At 42.1% G+C, this 25,174-nt stretch overlaps 2 protein-coding genes across 2 annotated transcripts; both read right to left on the reverse strand.

Moving 5' to 3' along the window:
• Window positions 1–1,935: 1,935 nt before the first annotated feature.
• On the reverse strand, window positions 1,936–2,883 carry LOC129686449 (olfactory receptor 3A1). Its single transcript, XM_055620427.1, has one exon. The coding sequence runs from the start codon at window positions 2,881–2,883 to the stop codon at window positions 1,936–1,938; it is 948 nt and encodes a 315-aa protein (XP_055476402.1).
• A 9,542-nt stretch (window positions 2,884–12,425) lies between these two features.
• LOC129686448 (olfactory receptor 3A1-like) lies at window positions 12,426–13,373 on the reverse strand. Its single transcript, XM_055620425.1, has one exon. The coding sequence runs from the start codon at window positions 13,371–13,373 to the stop codon at window positions 12,426–12,428; it is 948 nt and encodes a 315-aa protein (XP_055476400.1).
• Window positions 13,374–25,174: the final 11,801 nt, after the last annotated feature.

Raw genomic sequence — 25,174 nt, forward strand, 5'->3', positions numbered from 1 at the left:
GGGTAAACAGTGAGGTGGGGTCAAGGCCCAAAGTGCTTCTTTGGGATACTGACCCAGCTGCTGTTTCACCCTAGTGATGGTGTCAGGCAAGTCACTGGGCAAGTCGCCCCTTGAAGCATGGAATGGATGGCCAGATGGAGGAAAGGCCTGAGGCTCAGGGGTCTTGGAGGCAAACAGGCTGTTGCTGTTAATGTGGTGGTGAGAGTGATGGCTGAAGAAGCAGCCATTCCCTGCACTAATAGAGTGAGAATCTTTCCAGATACTTAGACTAACAGAACCAGACAGTGTTGGTGGTGAGAGAGAGCCCTGAAGATTGCTTTGTCCCTCCTGCCAAGCTCAAGTCAAGGGAGGGTAAGAATTTGCTTGAGGTCAAGAACCTGGTGGACAGCAGGGGATGTGATGTGAGGCCTCTGGAGGCTTTTCCAGACCCTGGTTGGAAGCTCAGTGTTTGTATCCTTAAGTCTGAAGTCTGTCCGATGAGTCAAAAGGATCAAGAAAGCTCCATGTTTCCTCTGTCTTTTGACGGTGATAGTAGGCAAGAATCAAAAGGAAGGAATGTGAACCTGGTGTTGGTGACAGTCTTTGTTGGATACATACCCAGTACACCCCCTCACCGTGCAGTATTTCCTCGCCTGGCAGACCTTCTTCCTGGATAGGTTCCTCTCTGTCTAGAGAAACGGGCAGCCGAGCCCTCAGGCACTCTAGCACACTTGCAAAACTTAGGACATTGTTTTCTTAGGACAGAGGATGACTACACTAATGGCTCCAGGGCTTCCAGGAAGTGGTTACTGCTGGACCACACAGAACAGGAAGCCCAAATCATCCGTTCTGACATATAACTTTTATCTCTCTCAAATCTGTCAACAGCTTCTTGGTATCTTTCCTATTTTTTGCCTTCTTTCTCATCTCCTATTTTATCCCACTGGCCCATGTCATCCTCTCCAATGCTTCTATTATTTCTTCTTAACCTTTTCTTGATCTTATATCTTGATTTCTCCTTATTTTCCCATTGTTTGTTTGCATTTTCCCACAAATTCTCTACCTCCAATCTGTTCCCCTTCCCTTTGTCTCTCCCTCCCTTTTTTCTGTCTCTTAGCCCATCCCTCCAGTGTGCCCACCCACATCAGATGTCATAGAGAAGTTCAGTCATAGAATCACATCAAAAGGGAGTGTCAGAGAAATTAACTGGAGAAATATCAGCGAGCCAGCAGCACTGTCAAGAATAGAGGAGGAAAAAAATAACAAAAAAAATAATTTAAAAAAAATAAAAAAAGGAATAGAGGAGGAGTGTGGCCTGCGTTCACACATGGAGTTGTAGCTTGGAGGGTTAAAGATGAAGAGTGAATTTAGAGAGAAAATAACATTGAGTAGAGCGGGGGAGGCTGAATGTTTAAATGTTTAGATTATAAATTCTTATCTTTCAAAAATGTGAAAACATGAGAATTATAAGAGAGGGAAACATTTTGCATCATCACATTTCTCACATGTGGATAAAGTTTTACCATTTACAATCAGATCTGTGAGCTGCACACAGACACCAAGTTCTCTAGAATTACTAGGGAAGAGCAAGTGTCCTCCGTGTTTCCTCTGAATCCTATAAGAGTTTAGTGAGAGGAATGATCCATTTCACCCAAGAGTTAGGTTACATAGACAGACCAACTATATCTGAACTTGAGAAATAAATAAACTCCGGGGGGAGGGTAAACAGAGCCTAAAGGTAGAATGCATCAAAAAGCAGATCTAGGAAAACCTATGTACTTATCATCTATACCTGGATAGGACTTCTTTAGATGACAATACTCATCATCCCTTAAATTAAGTTCCAAGATGGAAAGAGTTCCGAAAAAAAATTGTTCCAGTGTTTGACACAACAGGACTTTCCGATTTCCAATGTTAGTCTTAAAGTGAGTATGTGGAAAGAGCCTTGAGACCACCTCAAGCTGCTGGCCTCCTCCCTGTGAGAGCCCTCCACAAAGCTGCCTGCACGTCAGGGTTCCTGAGGCTGTAGATGAGTGGGTTCAGCATGGGGTTGATGACAGTGTTGAAGATTCCAACAGCTTTATCCTTATCTGAAAGTTTGATGGAACCAAGTCTCATGTAGTTAAAGATGCCTGAGCCATAAAATATGGCAACCACACTGAGGTGAGAGCCACAGGTGGAAAAGGCTTTCTTCCTGCCCTCAGCAGAGCGGATTCGCAGAACTGCAGCTGCCACGTGGATGTAAGAGGTGACAATGAGTGCCATGGGGGTTCCTGCCATTATGAAACCCACTGCAAAAAGCAGCAGCTCATTGAGCTGGGTGCTGGAGCAGGAGAGCTGGAAGAGCTGTGGAAGGTCGCAGTAGAAGTGGTTGATCACGTTGGGGCCACAGAAGTTGAGTGTGGATATGGCCACAGTGTGGGTCAGTGCATTGCTGAAGGCACAAGCCCACGATGTGGCCACCAAGATCCTCTGGACTGTGTGGTTCATGCGGGTGCTATAGGTGAGGGGCTGGCAGATGGCCAGGAAGCGGTCATAAGCCATGGCTGTCAACAGGAAGCAGTCAACCCCAACCAAGAGATGGAAGAAGAAGAGCTGTGTGAGGCAGGCTCCATATGGAACTATACGCTTGTGGGACAAGAGACGAACCAACATGGAGGGAATGGTGACGCTGATGCACCCCACATCCAGCACAGACAGATTCCCCAGGAAGAAGTACATGGGGGTGTGGAGTTTGGGTTCCACCAGGACAGCGGCCAGGATGCTGAGGTTGCCCCCAACTGTGAGCAGGTAAGCCAAGAGGAAGAGTATGAAGACAACTGGCCACAGCTCTGGTGTCTCCACCAAGCCCAACAGGATGAACTCAGTAACAGTTGTCCCATTGGCTCTAGCCTTTGGCTGCATGAGTTCCTTTAAAGAAACATGCAAGGGGAAGACTCTCAGTGAATTAGGTAAATTTGAATCATAGCGACTGGAAAACATAGAATCAGAATACTTAAAAGAGAAACCCACGTAATCCCTCCCTTTCCTCTCTCCAAATGATGTAATTATATAATAATCTCAAAAATAATAGAAATCATTTGAAAGTGTAACCTGTTGTTGAGGTATCACCCTTAAAGAAGCTGGGGGTGCTTGAGTGTCAATATGTTTGTAATATGTATCAGATCAATTGCCTAATGCGCACACAATTCACAGGCCAAATCCACTCTTCATTCTAAAGAAAAAAAAAAAAAAAAACAGGTTTCGCTGCTGAGGCATAGTAAGGTTTGCTAGAGGAAAACTCTATCCATGGAGAATGAGGACAAAGAAAAGTGTCAACATTATATTTAATTTTTATTAATTAATATATTTATTTTACATCCTAGTTGCTGCCTCCTCCTCTCCTCTTCGTCCCAACCCTCATTCCCCCACCTCTGTCCCCACTCCCCTTTGAAGGGGAGCCCCCCCCCTTCCGTGGGTATCAACCCACCCTGTCATATCAAGCAGGACTAAGCACATCCCCTCCCACTGAGGCCAGACAAGGCAGCCCAGCTATGGGAAAGAGATCCAGAGAGAGGCAACAGACTCAGAGACAGCCTCTGCTGCAATTCTTAGGAGACCCAAACAAAGAACAAGCTGCACATCTGCTACATATTTGGTTGGTGGTTCAGTCTATGTGAGCACCATGGACCCAGGTCTTGAGAAATAGAAAAAATAAAGTTTGTATGTTGGAAAGAAATGGATTGTATGCGAGAAGAGCTGCCAAGACAATAGGAGTTAAGATTTAAGAAGTCCTTGTTTACTTATATGCACCAGTGCACATAGAAAACAGTACTGAAAAATGCACTCACTATCCTTAAGAAACAAAATTCTCATGGTATAATGAGATTGAAACAAGGTGTGTGTGTGTGTGTGTGTGTGTGTGTGTGTGTGTGTGTGTGTGTGTAACACACACAGAGAAAGGGGAGAGGGAAAGAGACTGATTAAAACAAATTTCAATCTTGCCAGTAACTTTTAATAGTGACATTTATTCCCTTGCTTGTTTTTGTTTTCTGCATTGTTTACAGTCGACACAATTTTTAAATGCCATGTAGTGCCTGTGCCTGGAGCTGGTCACGTAAATCTACTGAATCCCACATCAGAGTGAACTAACTGAACAAAAGGGAAACAGAGCTCTCTTTCTCTGCAGCAGCCAATGCCTTTGATGTGGAGTTTTCTTTGGGCATTCTCTGATAACACACAAGATGAGTTACTTGGGAAGCTTGCTCTGGACTAGGCACTACTCTATGGACCGCACATGTAGATAATCAATTTCTTCATCATCACCTTAATTATTGTAATCCATACTTTGTAGGAAGAAAAACATGAACATGCAAAGGCAAGTGACATAGGCAGGGCAGGCTTCAGCCTCCAGAGGCCCTGCTCCTAACTACTGACACTGCCGTTAACCCCAGGGTCTCGAGGACTCAAGGACTTGCCTTTCTTAACTTCTGCCTGGAGCTCTCTGAACCACTCTATGAATCAAAGCTTACCCATAATCCCCATGGTTGGGCTTTTGTGGAATTCAAGGTCTTGCCTTGCAGGAAAAGTAGTTCAAGTTCAAGTGAGCTCCTTAGTGGCTTCAGACCACACCACCCTTTCATCTTGATTTCCTGTATTCTCATCTTTGCTTCTAGCAGCTGCTCTGCATAGAATGCCCTTGCAGTGCCTTATGGCCATGTCTTCATGGCATGGTGCAAATGATGCTACTATGAGGCCTGTGTAACCCCATTTCTGAAAAAGAAACTCTGTCTTAAGGGTAAATGACCTGGGCATGAACTCCCATTTCAAAAAAAGGAGAAAAACCCATAAAAATGTGCTTCGACCACTCACCTCTGGTAATGTTTAACCATCACCCCTAGCAACAGCTAATCAGTGAATACCTGGAGTTTTATTCTTTACAAGAGGTTGAGTAAAACAATTACTGTTTGGCCCTCTGGACACAATCAGTCGTTTTATCACTGATATTTGCTAAATGTCAATCAGTCATAGAACTGCCAAGCTAGAATTCCCAAACCTTGCTATAACCCCAATAAAAACCCTCTCTCCCTGAGCTCTGGGCTCTACACTCAAGAACATGACATCAGTGATGGTGTAGCCCCAAGCTAGAGCTTGTAATAAAGACCCTACTGTGTTTGCATCAGAATCAGCTCCTTAGTGGTCTATGAGGTCTGCGAGACAGGGGCACAACACTATTTTTTGAGCACTGTGCTGACTGGTCTTCAATATTCCTTATGCACTTTGATTATACTTTACATGGTAGTTCCGTTATAGAAATCATTTATTGATTGACCTAGTCACTGCAGTTTAAGTCAAGGGTAAAATCCACATCTTATTTCTCTTTGAGCTCTATATGCGTGGATCCACTGTGTCTGTGCACCACTTCACAAATAAATGAAGGGTTAACAAAAATTGCCAAATGTTTTTTAGGGGGCACTATAAACTTGGAAGAGCTGACTCTGAAAGGGCTTTGAAGGGAGGATGATAAGAGTTGAATGAGAAGCACAGGTTTTTGTGCAGTTGGATTGACTGAGTAGAGCATGTAGTCCTGGTAACCCACATGCTCAAAAAGGCCTTTCAACATGAACTTTACAGACCATTTCTATAGTCAGAACACTTAACACTTTGAAAAAAAGAAAACCCAGTCATACCATGGCACAGAATGGTATCTGATTCTTTGATCTCAACCATCAGGAGACTAAGGGTGTACAATCAGCTACCAGCACCATCCAGGATGTCTGTAGTTGATGGGCTCTTAAGAGGATCATCACTGGTGAGGACCATCTCTGATAATGACCTCACTTGCAGAAGACTTCCCATCTAAAACAAGTCTGTTTTGCTTTTGAGACACTAATCAACATCTCTGTAAATCAGGGAGGTCAGCTCTCTGAGAAACAGCTAAAGTCCCTTTCTGGTGACTTACAGGCCATGAAAACTCACCTGGTGATGGCACAGGGAACAGTCCTGTTTCGTGGGGAAGGATACGAAACACACAAACTCATTCAGCTTCAGTGAAAGCAAAAAAGGGACTATATATGTATATACAAAGAGAGAGAAACAAGACAAAGAAAGGCTGAGGCATCTCTGTCCTGGGGATTTTCTATAATAACATCGCAACTTGGGACTTCAAAATTAGTCCCAAGAAATTGGAGGAGGGTTGGATACAGGCAAGGTCAGGTCAAAAATAGAAGCCCTAGTAAACACTGCCACAATGAGGCAGTGAAGCTTCACATCACAACGGGGATCCAGGATTCTTCCCATGTCTTTGTTCTCATCTTCATGTTGTCTACAGGCACAGCAGAAAGAGGACACAAGCTCAGTTTAACTGACAAGGCCATAAAGGGCTGCTGTCTGCTGTCCCAAAGTCACTCAGGGGATTAGAGGTGGAGCCAGGGCTGAACTGGGTCTTGAGGCTGAGAAAACAGCTCCTTTACATGCCTGCCACAAACAGGATTTGAGGACTGAGAGAGGCTGACTTCTAAGCTAATGGCTGAAGAGAAAAGTTTCTTTGTGTCTGGGGATGAAGGAGAAACCCAAAAAAGGAGACTAATCAGAAGGAGGCCCACCAAACCACACCAAATCCTCAAGAATTAAATGTATTCCCACCTCCAACCTTGTTAGTGAGGGCCAGAGGGACTGTATCTTGGGATTCCTGTAGAGATCCTAAGAGAGGCCATGGATGCACTGTGCTGGGAAAACAGGAAGTTGAGTAAGGCAAAGCTGTTCCTATTGTGGGTTTCAGGCCAGGCCCTTTGAGGCTGGGAGCCTTAGTGATAGCGAGGATGAAAGAGGGAATTGGAGCAGCTGTGCAATACAAACTTCATACTCTTCAGCTCTTTCAGACAACTGATTAGCTGCCTAAACCCCAGAGGTAGTACGTGCTCTGTGGGATGGAGAGACTTGTCCTCCATTTCTTAGCAACTGCTTATCCCCTTTGGGCCTCTGCTTTCCTGTCTGTAAAATGCACATGATTTCCTTTCTTAGGCTTTATGTGAGAATTTAATTCAACAATACCCACAGAGTTCCTCATAGAGGATAACCAATACTTTTGCTGACTTAAAAAATGGATACTATTTACATGTTTGCTGTACTCACATACCAAGAACTGTACATTGTCTTGACTGAATTCCAGTCAGTCCTTCCAATGATTCTGTCATGTGCCTATATCCCTCACATTTTATATATTAATAAACTGAGTTTCAAAGTGACTCAGTGATTTTCTTATAGTCACACAGGAATCAGAGGGCTAGGCGATTAAATGTTCATTTGTACCATTCTAAGGAACTAGTCTCAACACCTACGTATGGGCCTCCCTGTCTATCTCCTTCTATGAGACCCTTCTATTGACCTTCTATTGACCACACAATGGATTTTTAGATCTATTTTTGTATACAGCCCTGTCTTTTCTGTTTATCTTACCCAATATTTATTTTAAGTATTTAATTCATGAGTTCTATATTTACATCATTCCCACTGCAACTTCCTCCTCCTTAAACCCATCCTGTGCCCTCCCATTCCTTCTCAAAATCTTGACCTTTTCTTTTATTTAAAGATTTATTTGTTTATTATTTACACAGCATTCTGCCTGCATGTGTACCTGGACACCAGATCTTACTATAAATGGTTGTGAGCCACCATGTGGTTGCTGGGAATTGAACTCAGGACTTTAAGAAGAGCAGCCAGTGTTTTAACCTCTGAGCCATCTCTCCAGCCCCCATCTTGACCTTTTCTTTAATTATTATTATACGTATATATAAATACAACCAACTGAGTCCATTTAGTGTTCCATATATATGAGTGTTTCTGGCTGACCACTTGGGATTGGATAACCAAATACAGGCTCATCCTAGGAAAGACTGATTTTCTCCGTCCCTTAGCAGCCATTAGTTGCCTGTAGTTGTTTTTCTAGGTTTAGGACCCGATTAAATCTCCCTTAGCCATTGGGAAGTAAACTGGTGTTACCATTATGAAGGTCTTGTTTAGGCAGCCGTATTGTTAAGATTTTGCTGCTGTACCTTCCTGTTATCTGTAAGAGACACTACCTGACCGCAGACAGCCTGGTCCTACCATTCTCCCAGTCTTTCTGATCTTCTTCCTCAACATCCCCTGAATTTTAGATGTAGTAGTTGTGTTATGGATGTATCAACTGGATAATGGCACGCTAAAGTCAATTCTTCTCTGCATTTTGACCAGTTGTCAGTTTCCGTGATGTTCTGTCTGCTGCAAAGAGAAGCTTCTTTGGTGAGCAGTAAAAGCTAAACTTATTTGTGGATATAAGGATAAGAATTTAGAATGCAGTTAAGAATTCTACTGGTTTAGAAATTGGGCAGTAGAAGTTCATGGCACTAGACATAAATTCCTGCGTATTTAGTGAGTCTTAAGTACAATCATAGAGCTATCTATGGGAGCCAAAGCCAAAGCTATCTAGTGAAGACAAAGGTATCTACGGAAGCCAAAGTCAATTAGTGAGCCAAGGCTATCTACGGAAGCCAAAGTCAAAGCTATCTAGAGGAGACAAAGGTAGTTACTGAAGCCAAAGCCAAGTAGAGAGCAAAGGTCATTTAGTGGCGACCTAAGGCTATGTAGTGAAAGAGTTATCTACACCCTAAATCATGGGTGACAGATTGTGAGGACATCCTTTGTTAGAGCATCCGTAAGATATCTTTAGAAACCATCCTTATGGTATCTTGCAGGTACAATATTTAACCCATGAAAGCACTCTTCCTATTTCCTGCAGCAGTAGATTAACCTTCCCCCTTTCCTGCCTTCTCCCTATATAATTTGGGTAAAAAATTCTAATAAATGGAAGCTTTGATCAGACAAACAGACTTGGCTTCCTTCCTTGCGCTTCTCATCCCCTCCCATTCCTTCCACTCTCCTCCCTTAGGAACCCACTTTGAAACCCCGCTGGTTGGGGCAGAGTTGTTGGTTACCTCCAAGATATAAGTGCCACTAGTGCATTATTGGGTGTATCTTGCCATTTTGCTCATTGTTGTAGTTCATAGGCTTTACATCTGGGTAGGACTACGGATTACCTTTCTTTCTTGGCAGCTTGTGTAGTACCTTTTGACACTATTAGTAGGTCTGTTATTTTGATGGTTATTGATGCCTAGGTAGGATGAACAATATTCCAGAGATGAACCAAAAACAACCTAATCCCAGTAACAGCAACCTGTGACCCATGTTACAGCCTGGTTCTTAACGCTAAATCACTTTCAGCTCTACTTCTGAGATAACTCTCTCATCATTCTCTGACACCTACCGCCTACTCTCATCACAAAGATAAAGCTCTTCTTGGGAAGCTGACTTCTCCATATTGATATTAGATTCTTGGCCCCTGTCTTAGTTACTTTTCTATCACGTGACAATATACCATAACCAAGGCAACTTATTAAAAAGCCATCTAATTCTGACCCTAGCCTATCAGGTCTCATCAGGACTGGCTGCATTGTCTTCCTCTGTGGCCTGGTAAGGCTACTCCCCCTCAGGGGGAGGTGATCAAAGAGCCAGCCACTGAGTTCATGTCAGAGACAACCCCTGTTCAGTGGACTTGGGGAAGGGCATGGTAGGAGATGAGAAAGGGAGAATGGGATTTGGAGGGGATGAGGGAGGAGGCTACAGCTGGGATACAAAGTGAATAAACTGTAATTAATTAAAAACTAAATTTTAAAAATTCAAGAAGGAAAAAAAGCATTCTAATTGGGGCCTTACAGTTACAAAGGATTAGGGTCCATGACAACCGGGGCAGGGAACATGGCAGCATGAAAGCATGCATGGCTGTGGAGCAGTAGCTGAGCACTTACAGCTCATCCACAAGCATGAGGCCGGGAAAGACAGAGCTAACTGGGAATGAGCTGGGCTTTTGAAACCTCCAAGACTGCCCCTAGTGACGGACCTCTTCACGCCACCTGATTCTTCCCAAACAGTTCCACCAGCTCCAAACTGAGCATTTAAACACGTGAGCCTATGGGAGCTGTTCTCATTCAAACCACAACAGTCCCCAAAGCCCCTGCTTAAGGACGTATTACATTTTCATTGTTCAGCATTTTTTTCTAAAAACCAAAAATACTATTGTGAAAATTGTCAGTGACAGCAGAAACTAAAACGTTAATGAAATTCATTGTAAATCTAAGTATAATAATCCTTGATTGTAATAATCCTTATTATGTGAATGTCATAATACAATGATAAACCAGGGCTGAGCTGGACTTTCAGCTTAGATTTGTCTTGTACTGGTCATTGGGTCTCCTTATGCTTTGAATGTGAAATGCCAATGCACAATTCTGTGTCTGACCACGAGGTCCCTAGCTGATGGAGCTGTTTTGGGAGTCCGTGGAATCTTTGGGATTATGGGCGCCTTGGAGGGTTGCAGCCTGATCTTATTTCTGGGCTAAGCTTTCTGTAACCTTAACTGACAAGAAAGAAAACCATGCTTCAAGCTCCCACAGCCTTAGATGGAGCTTTAGAGATTTAGCCAATTAAGACCACCTGGTGCTGCTTTAATTAACAATTAAAGACTGTTAGTCCCTTACTGACAATAAAGTGTCTTTGGTTGTATTCTTTGTTGTCTTCATATTCCTTTCTTAGAGAATGACGGGGCAAGAACCAGAATGGAGATCAGAGACGATCTTCACCCACCAATTGTTTCACTGCCTGCCAGGACCTGACGGGGTTACGGAAGTGTGTTTAGAGGAGACAGGTCCAGGGAATTTCACCCGCTCTATCCCAGGTAGGTAGGGGGAGATGTGTAGGAGGAATACATACCTCTAATCTGAGCAACAATTTGAGCAACAGAAGCGTTTGAGCAACAGGCTTTGAGCAACAGAATTATTCATGAGAAGTGGGAGGGCTAAGGACCTGTCTGTGTGGGATAATTACAGGGTGTGGGAAGTGTGAAGAGGTGCTTAGTCCACGGACACCTCACCTGTCCAGGCCATGCAGGTGGTCATGGGGTAGTGGCAGTGTGTGAGGGAGCAAGAGAGCCTCAACCTGTTCTGTGTAGGATGGTCAGGGAGCTCTTGGGGTAGGGAAGTGTGTGCCAAAGGTGGGTGGTCTGGGACTTCTTACCTGTCTGGAACTGGTGTTGGTAGGACCCAGAGAGTGTTGAAACTACTTTTCTTATAATTATGACACAATGACCATAAGCTTATAAAAAGATATATTTGAAAACATAAAATATGAAAGTTGCAGTTAGTGGAAGATGAAAACATAACAAAAGTAAAAGAAAAAAATAGCAAATTAAGAGACTGACATTATTTGCAAAGTATACAGCAGAGTTCCTGCAAATCTACGTGAAAACTGTTAACAATCCACATAAATATAAGTAAAGGACACAAAAAGCCAAGTCCCAGCAAAGTAGCACCCATGAATCGCATTACCTCACAACAAAGTATCGCCCTGGGTGGCTTAAGCAACAACGACAAAAATGCGTTTTTGCTACAATTCTAGAGACACAAAGTGCAAGACCCAGTTGCTACCACAGTCATGTCCTAATGAAGTTTCTTCTCTTGGCTGGCAGGCCTCTTCCTATTGCATCTGTGCAGTAGGGGGGGGGGGGGAGTCTGGCTCCATGAGGACACTTTATTGAATTAGGGCCCCAACCCTAACCTCATTTAATCTTGATCACTTATACCTTTTTGTTTGGCTTGAAAACAAACAAAAATTTTTGTGTTTTTGAGAATTTAATACATGTACATGATTAATGAACTTACGTCCACCTCATCATCCCTCCCTAACACATCTGCCTCCCAGGTTTGTGCCCCCCCTTCTTTTGGTAAAGGAATATTCCACTGTGTCTGATTAGCATTGCCTGTAAGTACATGGATGTGGGGCGTTTACTTCCTAATCAATCACCTTCCCTCCAAATAACTCACGTGGTGGAAGGATGAAGGATTCTATACAAGAATTGTGAGGGAATCATAATTTAACCCGTATCATGAAAAATAATTATTTGACAATATAACCAAACTTAGGAGAGCCTCCAAAACTGCATCTTAAATAACAATTTTAATATTATAATTATTTCTAATTATTTGCAGTTCAATATTACAAGAATTTATTTGTAAACAGCCACTTTGACCAAATATTTGGAGAACAGTTTCATTTACCATTGGAATAATAAAATAGTGTAACATTTGTGTACGGTAAGAAAAAATATACATATAAATCTCAATTTTTATTTCATTCAGCTCAGGTTTTATCACAAAGACTTGCGGAATAATAAAACAAATTTAAGGAAAATTTTTGATGTTGAATTATTGTGTTTTATTTTTCTTGAGACAGGATCTCATGCAGCCCAGGCTGGCCTCAAAGTTGCTGTCAAAGAAGAGATTGCATTTCTTACCCTCCCCCCTCTACTCCCAAGTGCTGGGATTTTGTGTGCACCACCATACCCAGCTGATACTGTGTTTTCTCCCCTCTAAGTCCCCTCATGCCATGTCTCGCTTTCCTGTGAGTACCCTTCTCAGGGCACCCTGCACGTCGGGGTTCCGAAGGCTGTAGATGAGTGGGTTCAGCATGGGACTGATGACTGTGTTGAGGATGCCAATGCCCTTGTCCTTGTCTGAAGCCTCCACTGACCCCAACCTCATGTAGCTGAAGACACCTGTCCCGTAGAAGATGCCTACCACAGTGAGGTGAGAGCCACAGGTGGAGAAGGCTTTCTTCCTGCCCTCAGCAGAGCGGATTCGCAGAACTGCAGCTGCCACGTGGATATAAGAGGTGACAATGAGAATCACAGGTGCACCAGCCATGAGGACACCCAGACCAAAGAGCAGCAGCTCATTGAGCTGGGTGCTGGAGCAGGAGAGCTGGAAGAGCTGTGGAAGGTCGCAGTAGAAGTGGTTGATCACGTTGGGGCCACAGAAGTTGAGTGTGGATATGGCCACAGTGTGGGTCAGTGCATTGCTGAAGGCACAAGCCCACGATGTGGCCACCAAGATCCTCTGGACTGTGTGGTTCATGCGGGTGCTATAGGTGAGGGGCTGGCAGATGGCCAGGAAGCGGTCATAAGCCATGGCTGTCAACAGGAAGCAGTCAACCCCAGCCAGCTGATGGAAGAAGAAGAGCTGTGTGAGACAGGCTCCATACGGAACTGTACGCTTGTGGGACAAGAGATGAACCAACATGGAGGGAATGGTGACGCTGATGCACCCCACATCCAGCACAGACAGATTCCCCAGGAAGAAGTACATGGGGGTGTGGAGTTTGGGTTCTACCAAGACAGCGGCCAGGATGCTGAGGTTGCCCCCAACTGTGAGCAGGTAAGCCAAGAGGAAGAGTACAAAGATGGCTGGCTGCAGCCCTGCTGTCTCCACCAAGCCCAGAAGAGTGAACTCGGTAACTGCTGTTCCATTGCTCCCAAATTTGGACTCCATGAATTCCTGCTGTAAGACATTTCAGAGTAGAAATAGTGTATCTTCACTGTAATTAGCTAATGAAAGTACACTGACTCACTTCATAAGCCTGCGTGTACACTTCTGTGCATTGTGGCGCAAGTTTGCTCTCTGCTGGCCAAACCTTACTTACTGTCTCCAGCTCTCTGCTTTTACCTCAAGTCCTCACCTGTCAGCTGCCTGCCTGTACGTGCCATTGCCTCGGACATTTCTCCCCTCACCAGGAGAGGAAGTTACATGCATGCAATGCAAAGATAAAGCAAAACAGAACTTGCCAACCGTAAAACTCAAGAGAGAGACGATAACATGGGAAACTCAGAATGAGAAAATTACTGAAATGGGTAAAAGTAATTAAAGTCAGTCATGGTGATGCATGAAGGAAGTTGGTCCAAGTTGAAGGCCAGCTCAGGCAACCTAGTGAGAGGAGGGACAAAGGGAGAGGAAGAGGCTGGGAGGGAGAAAGACAGGAAAGAGGAGGGGAAGAGACAGGGAACAGGGAATACACAAATCAAGACTCTTTATAGATCAACAATAATCAACTATGAAATCTGAAAGTCTTGGCTTATAATAGATGCCATAATTTGATGTAAATCAAGAAAGAGCATACACAAATAAATTTTTGCCTGAAGCATGTGTGCAAACACCTAGAAAAATGACTAATACAAAAAGTTTCTCAGTTCCACCAACATCCAAGCAAAGGAGAGCTTTCAGATTCACTTCCCCATACTTTTCTTTTATCCCAAGTAAGCTACAACAAGTCATATTAATGCTATGATCACAATGTGTTATATATTAATATTTCTTATATGTGTGTATACACACGCAGCACACACCCGCACATGCGGTTCCTCAGGCTCACAGAGGTCCCTCAGGGATGAGGGACACGGCTCCTCTCCTCTGTGTGACAGGGTTGGAGTGTTATTCCTCCGAAAATTCAAGTTTCAGATTCCTACGCAAATTTTTCTCAGCGTTCTATGGGATAATAAAATAGTATTTGTTCCCTGATTCCCTGTTTTTGTACAATCCGCTGATGGCAAACAACCTGCTGGTTTACCAGTTCCTGCTCGCAAACACTGTGGGCTCAGCAGTGTGAGTTGCTGCCTGCCACATGTATGCACACCTGAGCAGATCCGCACTTCAGGGTGTGCATCTTCTATTTACAAACAAATTCTCTCCTTTGAGGCTACTTTCTCTGAATTTTTTTGTTGCTGCTACTGTCAATTTATTTTTATCATTTTTATTAGTTCTTTGAAGAGCTTACATATTGCACCACAATTCTATTCTTACTCCCACTCCTCCCAGATCTGCCTCCCCCCTCCCTGTTCAATTTTGTGGTCTCTTTCTTGATTTTAGGCTTTCTAGTACAGTTTATGATTCCCCCATACTCTTGGATGTATGGCCTCCCCTGGAGGCTGGTCTGCCTGTCTTCATTAAAATTAGCCTTGACACACTCATGTCTAAGTTCTTTTTTGTTATTACTATTTTATTAAGTTTCCTCTTAGACAATTTCTTGGCACCATGCTTGAGGCTTTTTACGTGGTTTGATTCTTTTTGCTAAGAATCAAACTCAGGTCCTTATGAGGGTTACTGAGCCATTGTGCCAATCCCCATATTTAGATGTCTGGTTTTCCATCCTAAAAATTGTCCTTCCTAGGTGTGCTTTTGTATGACTACAGATCATCATGAGGCCATCATGATCCAAATCATCATGAGGCCATCAAAGAAAATATTTGTATGAGGGACCCAGCAGTGTGTCCACTGGTCCAGCCAGTCATGATAGTTCTTCTAGCCAGGAGCCCAAGAAGAACGTCTTAAGTCTAGGCATCACACATGCAGAAGAAGGAAACTAGGTCCCTATTCCTCACCATAGTGAAAAAGGACTAAAAACTAAGCACATGCAACAAATGTGAAACAGACAAGTGGCATTGTGTTCGGATCAGAAGCTTCGTCATAGCAAGAAAACAGCGTACAAGGAAGCCGGGCAACTTAAGAGCAAACACCCAAGTCATCCAGTTTTTTGCCTCCCTCCCATCCAGTTTTTTAAAGGAGTTATGCCTTTAAAACAGATTTAGATTAAGGACTACCAACAGCTCCACAAAAACAAGCCAACTAACACCATAATTTAAAATCTGACCATGGTGGAGCTCAATAAAAATTGCAACAAACCAAAACCAAACCAAACCTGTAAACCAGTCTGAATATGCAATTCTCAAAAGAAGACACACACATGACCAGCAAGGTTGGTAGATAAAGACCCCTTCCACACTGGTCAGTGTCGGTCACATCTTGACCTAAAAAACATGAAATGTCCAGCAAGTCATGCAATAGAAGCAGAGAGTTACTGCCATAAAACTAACTTGGCACTCTGAGAATTTTCTTCCAGAGGTTATTAGAGGTAATGGAATGCAAGGTGCTTAGTGCGTTCAGGAAGGACCCAGCGCTGGGTCTAACTCTCTGAGTTCTAATCCATATTCTACCACTAACAAAAGTTGTTGAACCATGATGCAAGGCGGCTGTGGGACTAAATCAGTTTTGAAGCTCTCCTGATGTATAACTGCATGTTCCTCGCGGTACAAGTGACAAAAGGTACTGTTTTTCTAAGTAACCACTTAAATAAAAGAATTAGTATTGTTTATTTATTTGGGTGTGTGTGTGCATATGGACGTCTGTTTATACATGCGTTAGCAAGTATAAACCAATAAGAGGAAGGCCAATAAGAGGTCTTCCTTACAGCCGTCCAGTTTGTTTACAGCTCTCTCTGGAGCAGGCCTGATTCTCCTGCTCTGATCCAGCAAATCCTGTGGCCACCTCCTCTCTCCAGGCAGCAGCTGACCCTCTGGACCAGTGGTTCTCAACCTTCCTCATGCTGTGGTGACCGCCAAACATAAAACTATTTCACTGCTTCTTCATAGCTGTACTTTTGCTACTGTTAAGAATCATGATGTAAGTTTTGACATGTAGATTATCTGATATGAGACTCCAAAGAGGTCATGACCCACAGGCTGAGAAACACCGCCCTAGACACTAACGGCATCCCCCTATCTACACAGTTAATTTTCTATATGCAACTTAGATAAAGCAACAGCTATGAGCACACAGGGATACTTCGCAGAGTGTCAATCTAAATTCCAAATTAAGTGCCCACAATATAGCGATTATGTATGGGAGTAAGGTGAGGGACATTCACTTTGTCTAAAGCCCCCCTTAAGTCAATATTCACCATGTCATCCTGTGGACCCTAACCATAGACCTAGAAGTTGTTTAGTAAGTGTCATAAGAACTGACATATTAATGGGAGCAAAGCAGCCCCAAGGCATATCAAATAACCAAAGAATAGTGTGTCTCTGGTTTGCCCTTTGCAATCCAATCTAACTACAGTTGTAACAGTTTTGTGCTCTTCAATTTCCTCTATACCCGACTTTCTCAAACTGCTTTGTCAAGAATGAGTTCTTATTCCTAGCTCTAAACTTCTTTGATTGAATGAAAATACACAGCCCCTATCAGGGTCACCCTGGCTTTTCCCTCGTTCAAACTGCTTTCCACTAACCTACTGTAGCTCTCTTGACTCGGCTGCTTCTCTGTAGGGCACAGCTGTGCTCCACTGTGGCTTGTGGGAGGGAAGACTTTTATCCGGCTTGGCTTCACATTCTCAGTGCCTATCATCGTAGTTTATATGCAGTAGACTTTTCAGTATTTCCAAAATAAATGCAGAATGAGCTTCAGAACAGAAGTCCCGAGACCAACATGATTTCAGTAAGAGGGGTCACTGGACTGGAATGTAGGGGCTGGGAAGGTCTCTTGGGTGAGCCAGAAGCTGTGTAAAATGAGAAACTGTCGGGGGACAGGCTTGAGTGAAAGAGGGATGCTCTGCTGTAGAGTTTTTAATTCCTTTGTTCATATGGGATGTTTCTAAGTACTCACTAGGAAAAATTGGAACAACTGACTTACCCAGGCATGAAATTTTTCCCAAATGGCTCTAAGGAATTTGTCAATTAGGAGGGCAAGACCCTGTTAATAAACAAGGCCAGGCAAGGAAAGTGTGCCTCACAGAGTGCCCCGTGACCTCTGTTCAGTGCAGGTGGAACTTCCTTGTCATTTCTAAGATTCTAGGATGACCTAAGTCTCAACTTGCAAGATGTTTGTCTCACACAAGGTTTCAGTGGTGACCTTGGCAGAAAAGTCCTCCTGCTGTTCTTAAGCATGCAGTCTGAGACAAAGGCTTTCTTAGATTGAGCCTAGTGACTCTCTGATGGTCCAACCAAACTCTACGGGTCTGATGGCAAAGTCTCAGTCAGTCTCTCTGATGAAGTCAAGATGACTCCCTGAGGAATGGGCCCAGTTGGAGAGACTGATTCCCTGAATGTGCTCATCTCCCATTAAAAAACAGTAAGTGCTTTTCACCCAAGAAATCTGCCCAGGTGACAGAAGGGCCCTGGCACAGGTGAGCCCAGCTCTCTGTTTCACGTGATGTGTTATCTCCACAGGATCCGTCCTACTGAATCCTCTGAAATAAAAGGTCTTCCTCATTTGGAAGCAGCTCAAGCAGACTTCTCAAGGAACAGAAGGGAGCTCCCAGGCGTACTCACTCACCTGTTCAAGTACTGAACTTAGCAAGGCTTCTCGGGAGAAGAGAGATGAGGGGAGGCTGTGTGGGCCCTAGTCCCAGAGAGCAAAGGGAGGTCATATATGAGATAAAGCGTGAAAGGGAGATGACGTCATCCTGCCATGGGGCTCCATCCACTGCAGAGCTACTCTCTAGGGACCTCAGAAATTAGCCCTCCCAGGAAGGAAGACTTTGGGGAGCTACACTCCAAAAAGTCACCCAGGTCTTTAATGAACCCAACAATGATGCTTTGTGGTTTTTAGCTCTTAATAAAAAAGATGACGACAACAACAAAGACCGCACATGCAATTCCCTACTCTGCTCCTCACCTTAGCTCCACGAGAGTAACCAGGGGCCTACAAACCCCAGTATTTGCATGATCCCAATGAAGTCAAGCCTATTCATTTTTTCTAGTCACTGTGGAGCTAATGATGGCACCAACGTGTTTTGTTCTATGCTATCTCTGAGAACTCTGAGCAGAGAGAATTAAATTCCAGTTTGATTTAGCCTGAAGGTGAGAAGTAGGCACGAGAAAAAGAGGCAGAGGGGAGAGGCTTTCTTGAAACTCACAAGTCTCGTGAGTGCCTTTCCTTGGTTATAAGACCCTCCCTCCCTTTTCATGATTTCTAGGACAACCTGGTGAGAGATGAAAAGCACTTACGTAGCAAATAGACCTGCTTCTCTGTGAAAATGGAATAATACTTCATCCACCCAGGATTAGTCTGAAAATTACATTAAACATACAAAAAGTGCTTTTTTAGAAATCAACAAATAATATAAAATAAATACTATAAATACTGTAAATACTATAAAATAAACACTATAAATACTATACAATAACAAAACTGATAGTTATTTTGCTGACATATCTTACTTAATCTTCCTGAAAGCTATTTAATGTAGCTTCAGTATTGGCCCAACTACAGGGAAGGAAACAGGCTTGTTTGCCCAATGTTGATGTGGAAGAGCTGGGACTCAAATTTCCCAATAGAGTCTTAACAACTGTCTCCCAACTGCTTGGGAAAACAATTTTGGCTATTTCACCTATTCTCAGTGATTCTGTCTCTGCCTTCAAGACTAAGGCTGGTGCCAACTCTCTTCAGCTCTTTCACAATGCAGGCCTGGACGCCTCCATCTTGATGTCAGCCAGTGGGAAGGGATGAGAGGCCACATACTCACCTTCAGACATTTGTCGTTCATCTTATTCAAGCATTCGATGTCTGTGTCACAGTGGGGAAGCCTGACAGCCACAAGCAAGACATGCTAATTCTGCTGTCAACACAGGACTGTAATTCTGGCTAAAAGCTGCCAGCACCCAAACTGTAGCAATGTGTGTACTTGGCTGCTTCTGCCCGTCTAACGTATCTTAAAAGAACATGCGCCATATTTGATCAAAATTAGAGAAGTAAATCCAAACAACAAATCTATGGGCCTGGAAATAATCTATACAAACTCGGCATATACCATACATGTACAGAGTGATATATTGCCTATAGAGTGGTAGAAAAATGGACAGGCCTTTCAGTATACAATCCTGGGAGAGTCCAAGATCTATAGAGAAAAAACAAAAGACAAAAAACAAACAAAAACATCCAATGACTTCTTTATCATGTACTCAATGTATAAAAGTGTAAAAAGGTTTTCAGTTTCAGGTAGTAAGATATTTATACTAAATATTGAAAGTGCAAAAATATTAAGGCAGGTATGATACCAGCACTTGAGGGTGAAGGTAGGAAGATCAGGAATTTAACGTCATCCTCATCTATACAGTGACTTTGTGGCCGACTCATGCTACATAAATCTTACCTAAAACAAAACAAGCTTAGCAAAAATTTAAATGTATTCTATGAAATACAAATTATGTATTCTATGAAATACAAAAATACAGTTATGAGCTTTTAGAAGATGATTATTTCTTAAATCCAGGGGACATCCATCTTTGGGCATCTCTAGCCACTGTAAATAGTTACTCTGAGTTAAGTATTTGAGTATATTTTAGGGCATTTTAGAGCACTTAATTTGCCGTATCTTGACATTTTTAATATCAATAAATGCTCAATCCTTATTCAGAAAGGCAAACAGGATGGACATGAGAAGAGGGAGAAAACAGGGAACAGGACAGGAGCCTACCACAGAGGGCCTCTGAAAGACTCTACCCTGCAGGGTATTAAAGCAGATGCTGAGACTCATAGCCAAACTTTGGGCAGGGTGCAGGGAATCTTATGAAAGAAGGGGATGATAGAAAGACCTAGAGAAGACAGGAGCTCCACAAGGACAGCAACACAACCAAAAAATCTGGGCACAGGGGTCTTTTCTAAGACTGATACTCCAACCAAGGACCACTCATGGAGATAACTTAGAACCCCTGCAGAGAGGTAATCCATGACAGTTCAGTGTCTAAGTGGGTTTCCTAGTAATGGGAACAGGGACTGTCTCTGACATGAACTGACTGGCCTGCTCTTTGATCATCAACCCCTAATGGTGGAGCACCCTTACCATGGCACAGAGGAAGACAAATGCAGCCCCTCCTGATGAGACCTGATAGACTAGGATCAGAAGGAAAGGGAAGAGGACCTCCCCTATCAGTGGACTGGGGGAGGGCATGGGTGAAGAAGAGGGAGGGAGGGTGGAATTAGGAGGGAAAGAGGGAAGGAGCTACAGGTGGGACACAAAGTGAATTAATAAAGTGTAATTAATAAAACTTTTTTAAAGAAAGGAATGTAAAAAAATAAATTAAAAGGAATTCAGAATATTGCCTGGTTAAAAAAAAAAAATATGGTAGTCCAATTGGCTGAACTCAGTTAATGTTTTTAGTAAGAAAATGTTTATTTACTTGTAGTCTTTATCAGCATAAGCCATGCAGCTCTGACTCTCTCTCTCTTTGCAAATCTTTTGTCCCTATTTCTGTCCTTATTGTACCTGTCCTTCTTCTCCTCCATCTCCCTAGTAATAAAGACTTTCTGCATTACTTTCATGAGTTCAGACCTGAAGACCTGAATTCCTTCAACTTTTGCAACTTCTTTTGACTGTCGAGGGCTAACTGCACCACAAAGCTTATGTTTATAGATCCATGGTTTCTGGGACATCCAAATTAGCCAGGGGTATTCTTGGTAAAGCAGTCAAGAATCGCCCCATGAAACCATCACTGGATTCCTGCCTTTCCAGGAGACTTTCCGCTACCTTACAGAAGTTAATTGCCTTCCCATTGGCTGTTCTCATCCCAGTCAAAAGGGCCTGGCAGTGGGCTTCTAGTGCTCCCCACCTTCATTAGTGTTGAGGTCCCAATTAGAGGGAGGGATTCACTCCATTTGCTTGTCTTAAACTCCGTAGTTGACAGAAGAACAGTTAAGCAAACTCAGGCAGAGACTCACTGCTGGAACAGAAGTCATTCTGGCTGCCAGAAATCCAGGCCACAAAGACCATACAATAAGAGGAGGAAACAGAAACCAAGGAACAAAACACCTATCCAACAAGGAAAAACTCAGAAATCAGCAACTAGACATATAATCACCTCAAACCTAGATGCCATGATGCCAGTGTAAAGACACAATTAACAACAGCCAGGGCAAAATAGCACCAGAGCCCAGCTACCCTACTACAAGCCCTGAATATTCCAACACAGCTGAAGCACAAGAAAACATTAAAACTAACATTATAAAGACAGTAGAAGTCTTTAAAGAGAAAATAAATAAATCCATAAAAAAATCCAGGAAAACACGAACAATCTCTCAAAGAAAGAAAGAAAGAAAAAAACAGTTGAAGGAAACAAAACTGCTCAAGCCCTAAAAATGAAAATAGAAGCAAAAAAGCAAACACATACTGAGGAATACTGAACTTGGAAAATCTAGGTAAGTGAACAGCACTACAGATCCAAGCATCACCGACAGAGCACAGGAGACAGAAGAGAGAATGACAGGCGTTGAAGATAAAATAAACAGATGCATCAGTCAAAGAAAATGTTAAATCTAAAAACTTCCTGACACAAAATATTGGGAAATCTAGGACACTATGAAAAGACCAAACCTAAGAGTAATAAGAATAGAAGGAGAAAAATCCTAGCTCAAAGGCCCAGAAAATATTTTTAACAAAATCATAGAAGAAAATTTTCCTAATCTAAAAAACATGCCTATATAGTTACTAGAAGCATACAGAGTACCAAATAGATTGGACCTGAAAATAAAGTCTCCTTACAACATCTAAACACCACATCTAAACACTAAACATACAGAACAATATATATATATATATATATATATATATATATATATATATATATATATATATGAAAAGCTTCAAGAGGAAAAAGCTAAGTAACATATAAAGGTAGACGTATTAGAATTGCACCCAACTTCTCAACAAAGACTCTAAACTCAGGAAGGGCCTGGAGAGATGTTCTGCAGACTTTAAGAGATCACAGATGCCAGCCCAGACTACATACCCAGCAAAACTTGCAATCACCATAGGTAGAGCAAGCAAGATATTCACGACAGTCAAACTTAAACAAAATTTATCCATTAAACAATATCTTCAGGGCAGGAGAGATGGCTCAGAGGGTAAGAGCACTGGCTGCTCTTCCTAAGTAGTCCTGAGCTCAATTCCCAGCAACCACATGGTGGCTCACAACCATCTATAAGGAGATAGGGTGCCCTCTTCTGCCCTGCAGGCACACATGCAGGCAGAATACTGTATAAATAATAAATATTAAAAAAACCCAATATCTTCAATGAGTCAAATCAAAAGTTCAGTAGATACAAATAAGGAATGCTGAGAGCAGGAGTCTTCTCCAGAGAGAAGGTCCCCAGTTGGTATTTCAACGCCATCCCTGAATCATATACAAATGAGAAACATCGCATGCACTGAGAAGGTTGTTTTATAGGAACAGATATAGATATGTAACAACAATTAAAGAAAAAGAGGCCATAAATTTGAGAAAGAACAGAGGTGGCCTATGGAAGGGCTTCGAAGGAGTAAAGTAGAAGGAAACTGATGTTATTATATTCTAATTTCAAAAAATAGAAACAAAGCAACTTTTTAAAAAGTTGGAAAAGCTCACCAATGGAACAGATCATGTGGAGAACAAAATATCAGGGATTGAAAACAAGATAAAAGAATTGACTGGATAATTCAGTCAAGATTATTGATAATTTTTAAGTATATGAATGGAACACGACAGAGTTTTAGGACACCATCAAAAGACCAAATCTACAAATGAAAGGCATAGAGGAAAGATAATAATTCCATGCCAATTGGGAGGCACCGAGGGAGGGGGCTACAGCTGGGATACAAAGTAAATAAACTGTAATTAATATTTAAAAAATTAAAATTAAAAAATCTATGCCAAAGGCATAGAAAATACTTTCCAAAAGAATCATAGATAAAAATAATAACAAATCTAGAGAATAAGACTCCAATTTGGGTTCAAGAGGCACACATAAGACCAAATAGGCAGAACTCAAAAAGAAACTCTGTCATTTTAAAGTCAAAACACTAAAGTTGCAGGATAAAATGGAATATTGAAAGCTGCAAAAGAGAAGGGGCAAGCCACATATAAATTTAGATTCAAAAGAATAACAGCTGTTCAATAGAAATTTTTAAAGCGAGAAAAATCTTGGGGAAATGCATTTCAAGTTCTGAAAGATCACAACTGTCACGGCAGACTGTATACCTAGCAAAACTGTCCTAATAAAGAATAAACAGAAACTTTACATGATAAAAGCATGCTAAAGGAATCTATGATCAATAAGGCAGTTCTACAGAGGATGATGGAAGACATAATTTTATTGTTTTTATATTAATTTTATATTAATTAGCCTCCTTCCTCATTCCCTGTCTAATATCCACTTATAAGTGTGTATATACCATGTGTGTATTTCTGCTTCTGGAATACCTCACTCAAGATGATCTTTTCTAGTTCCCACCACTTGCATGCCATCTTTATGACTTCCTTGTTTTTAATTGCTGAGTAGTATTTCATTGTGCAAATGTACCACAATTTCTATATCCATTCCTCCATTGAGGGAGATCTGGTTTGTTTCCAGATTCTGGCTATTACAAATAAAGCTGCTGTGAAACTACGAACATGGTTGAGCAAATGTCTTTGTTGTATACTTGAACATATTTAAGATATATGCCTAGGAATGGTATAGTGGTATAGGAGTGGATCTTGTGGAAACACTATTTCTAATTGTTTGAGAAAGTGACAGATTGATTTCCAAAGTGGTTGTACAAGTTTACATTCCCACCAGCAATGGAGTAGGTTTCTCTTTCTCCACATCCTCTCCAGCATGTGTTGTCATTTGAGTTTTTGATCTTAGCCATTCTGTTGGGTGTAAGGTGAAATCTCAGGGTCGTTTTGATTTGCATTTCCCTGATGACTAAGGACACTGAACATTTAAGTGTTTCTCTGCCATTCGATATTCCTCTACAGAGAGTTCTCTGTTTAGCTCTGTACCCCATTTTTTAATTGGATTACTTGATTTGTTGCTTTTTAACTTCTTTAGTTCTTTATATAGTCTATATATTAGCCCTCTGTCAGATATAGGGTTGGTGAAGATTCTTTCCCAGTCTGTAGGCTGTCATTTTGTTCTGATGACAGTGTCCTTTGCTTTACAGAAGCTTTTCAGTTTCATGAGGTCTCATTTATTGATTGTTGATCTTAGAGCCTATGCTGTTGGTGTTCTGTTCAGGAAGTTGTCTCCTGTGCCAATGAGTTCAAGGCTCTTCCCCACTTCTTCTTCTAACCGATTTAGTGTATCTGGTTTTATATTGAGGTCTTTGATCCACTTGGACCACAACTGTCAAGACAGACTATATACCTAGCAGAACTGTCATAGTAAAGAATAAACAGAAACTTTATATGATAAAAGTGTGCTAAAGGAATCTATGATCAATAAGAATTTTCCAGAGGATTCTGGAAGACATGATTTTGGATAGAAGATAATGAAATATATATCTAAACAATGACAAGGAAAAGGTTAAAATATCAAGAGAGTCAAGCAAAAGACGCCACTAAATCAACAGAGTGGCTGGAACTGATGTACATCTTCCAACAGTAGCCCTGAATATTAAAGTGACACAGACTAGACCAGCAGATTGGAATAGAAGTTAGGATCCCATCCAGTTTTTGTCTATAAGAAACACAGTTCACCTTCAAAGATAGGCACAACCTTAAGGTAAAATG

This window comes from Psammomys obesus, unplaced genomic scaffold (assembly GCF_907164565.1).
Source record: "Psammomys obesus unplaced genomic scaffold, mPsaObe1.curated_primary_1811, whole genome shotgun sequence".
Classification (NCBI taxonomy): domain Eukaryota; kingdom Metazoa; phylum Chordata; class Mammalia; order Rodentia; family Muridae; genus Psammomys; species Psammomys obesus.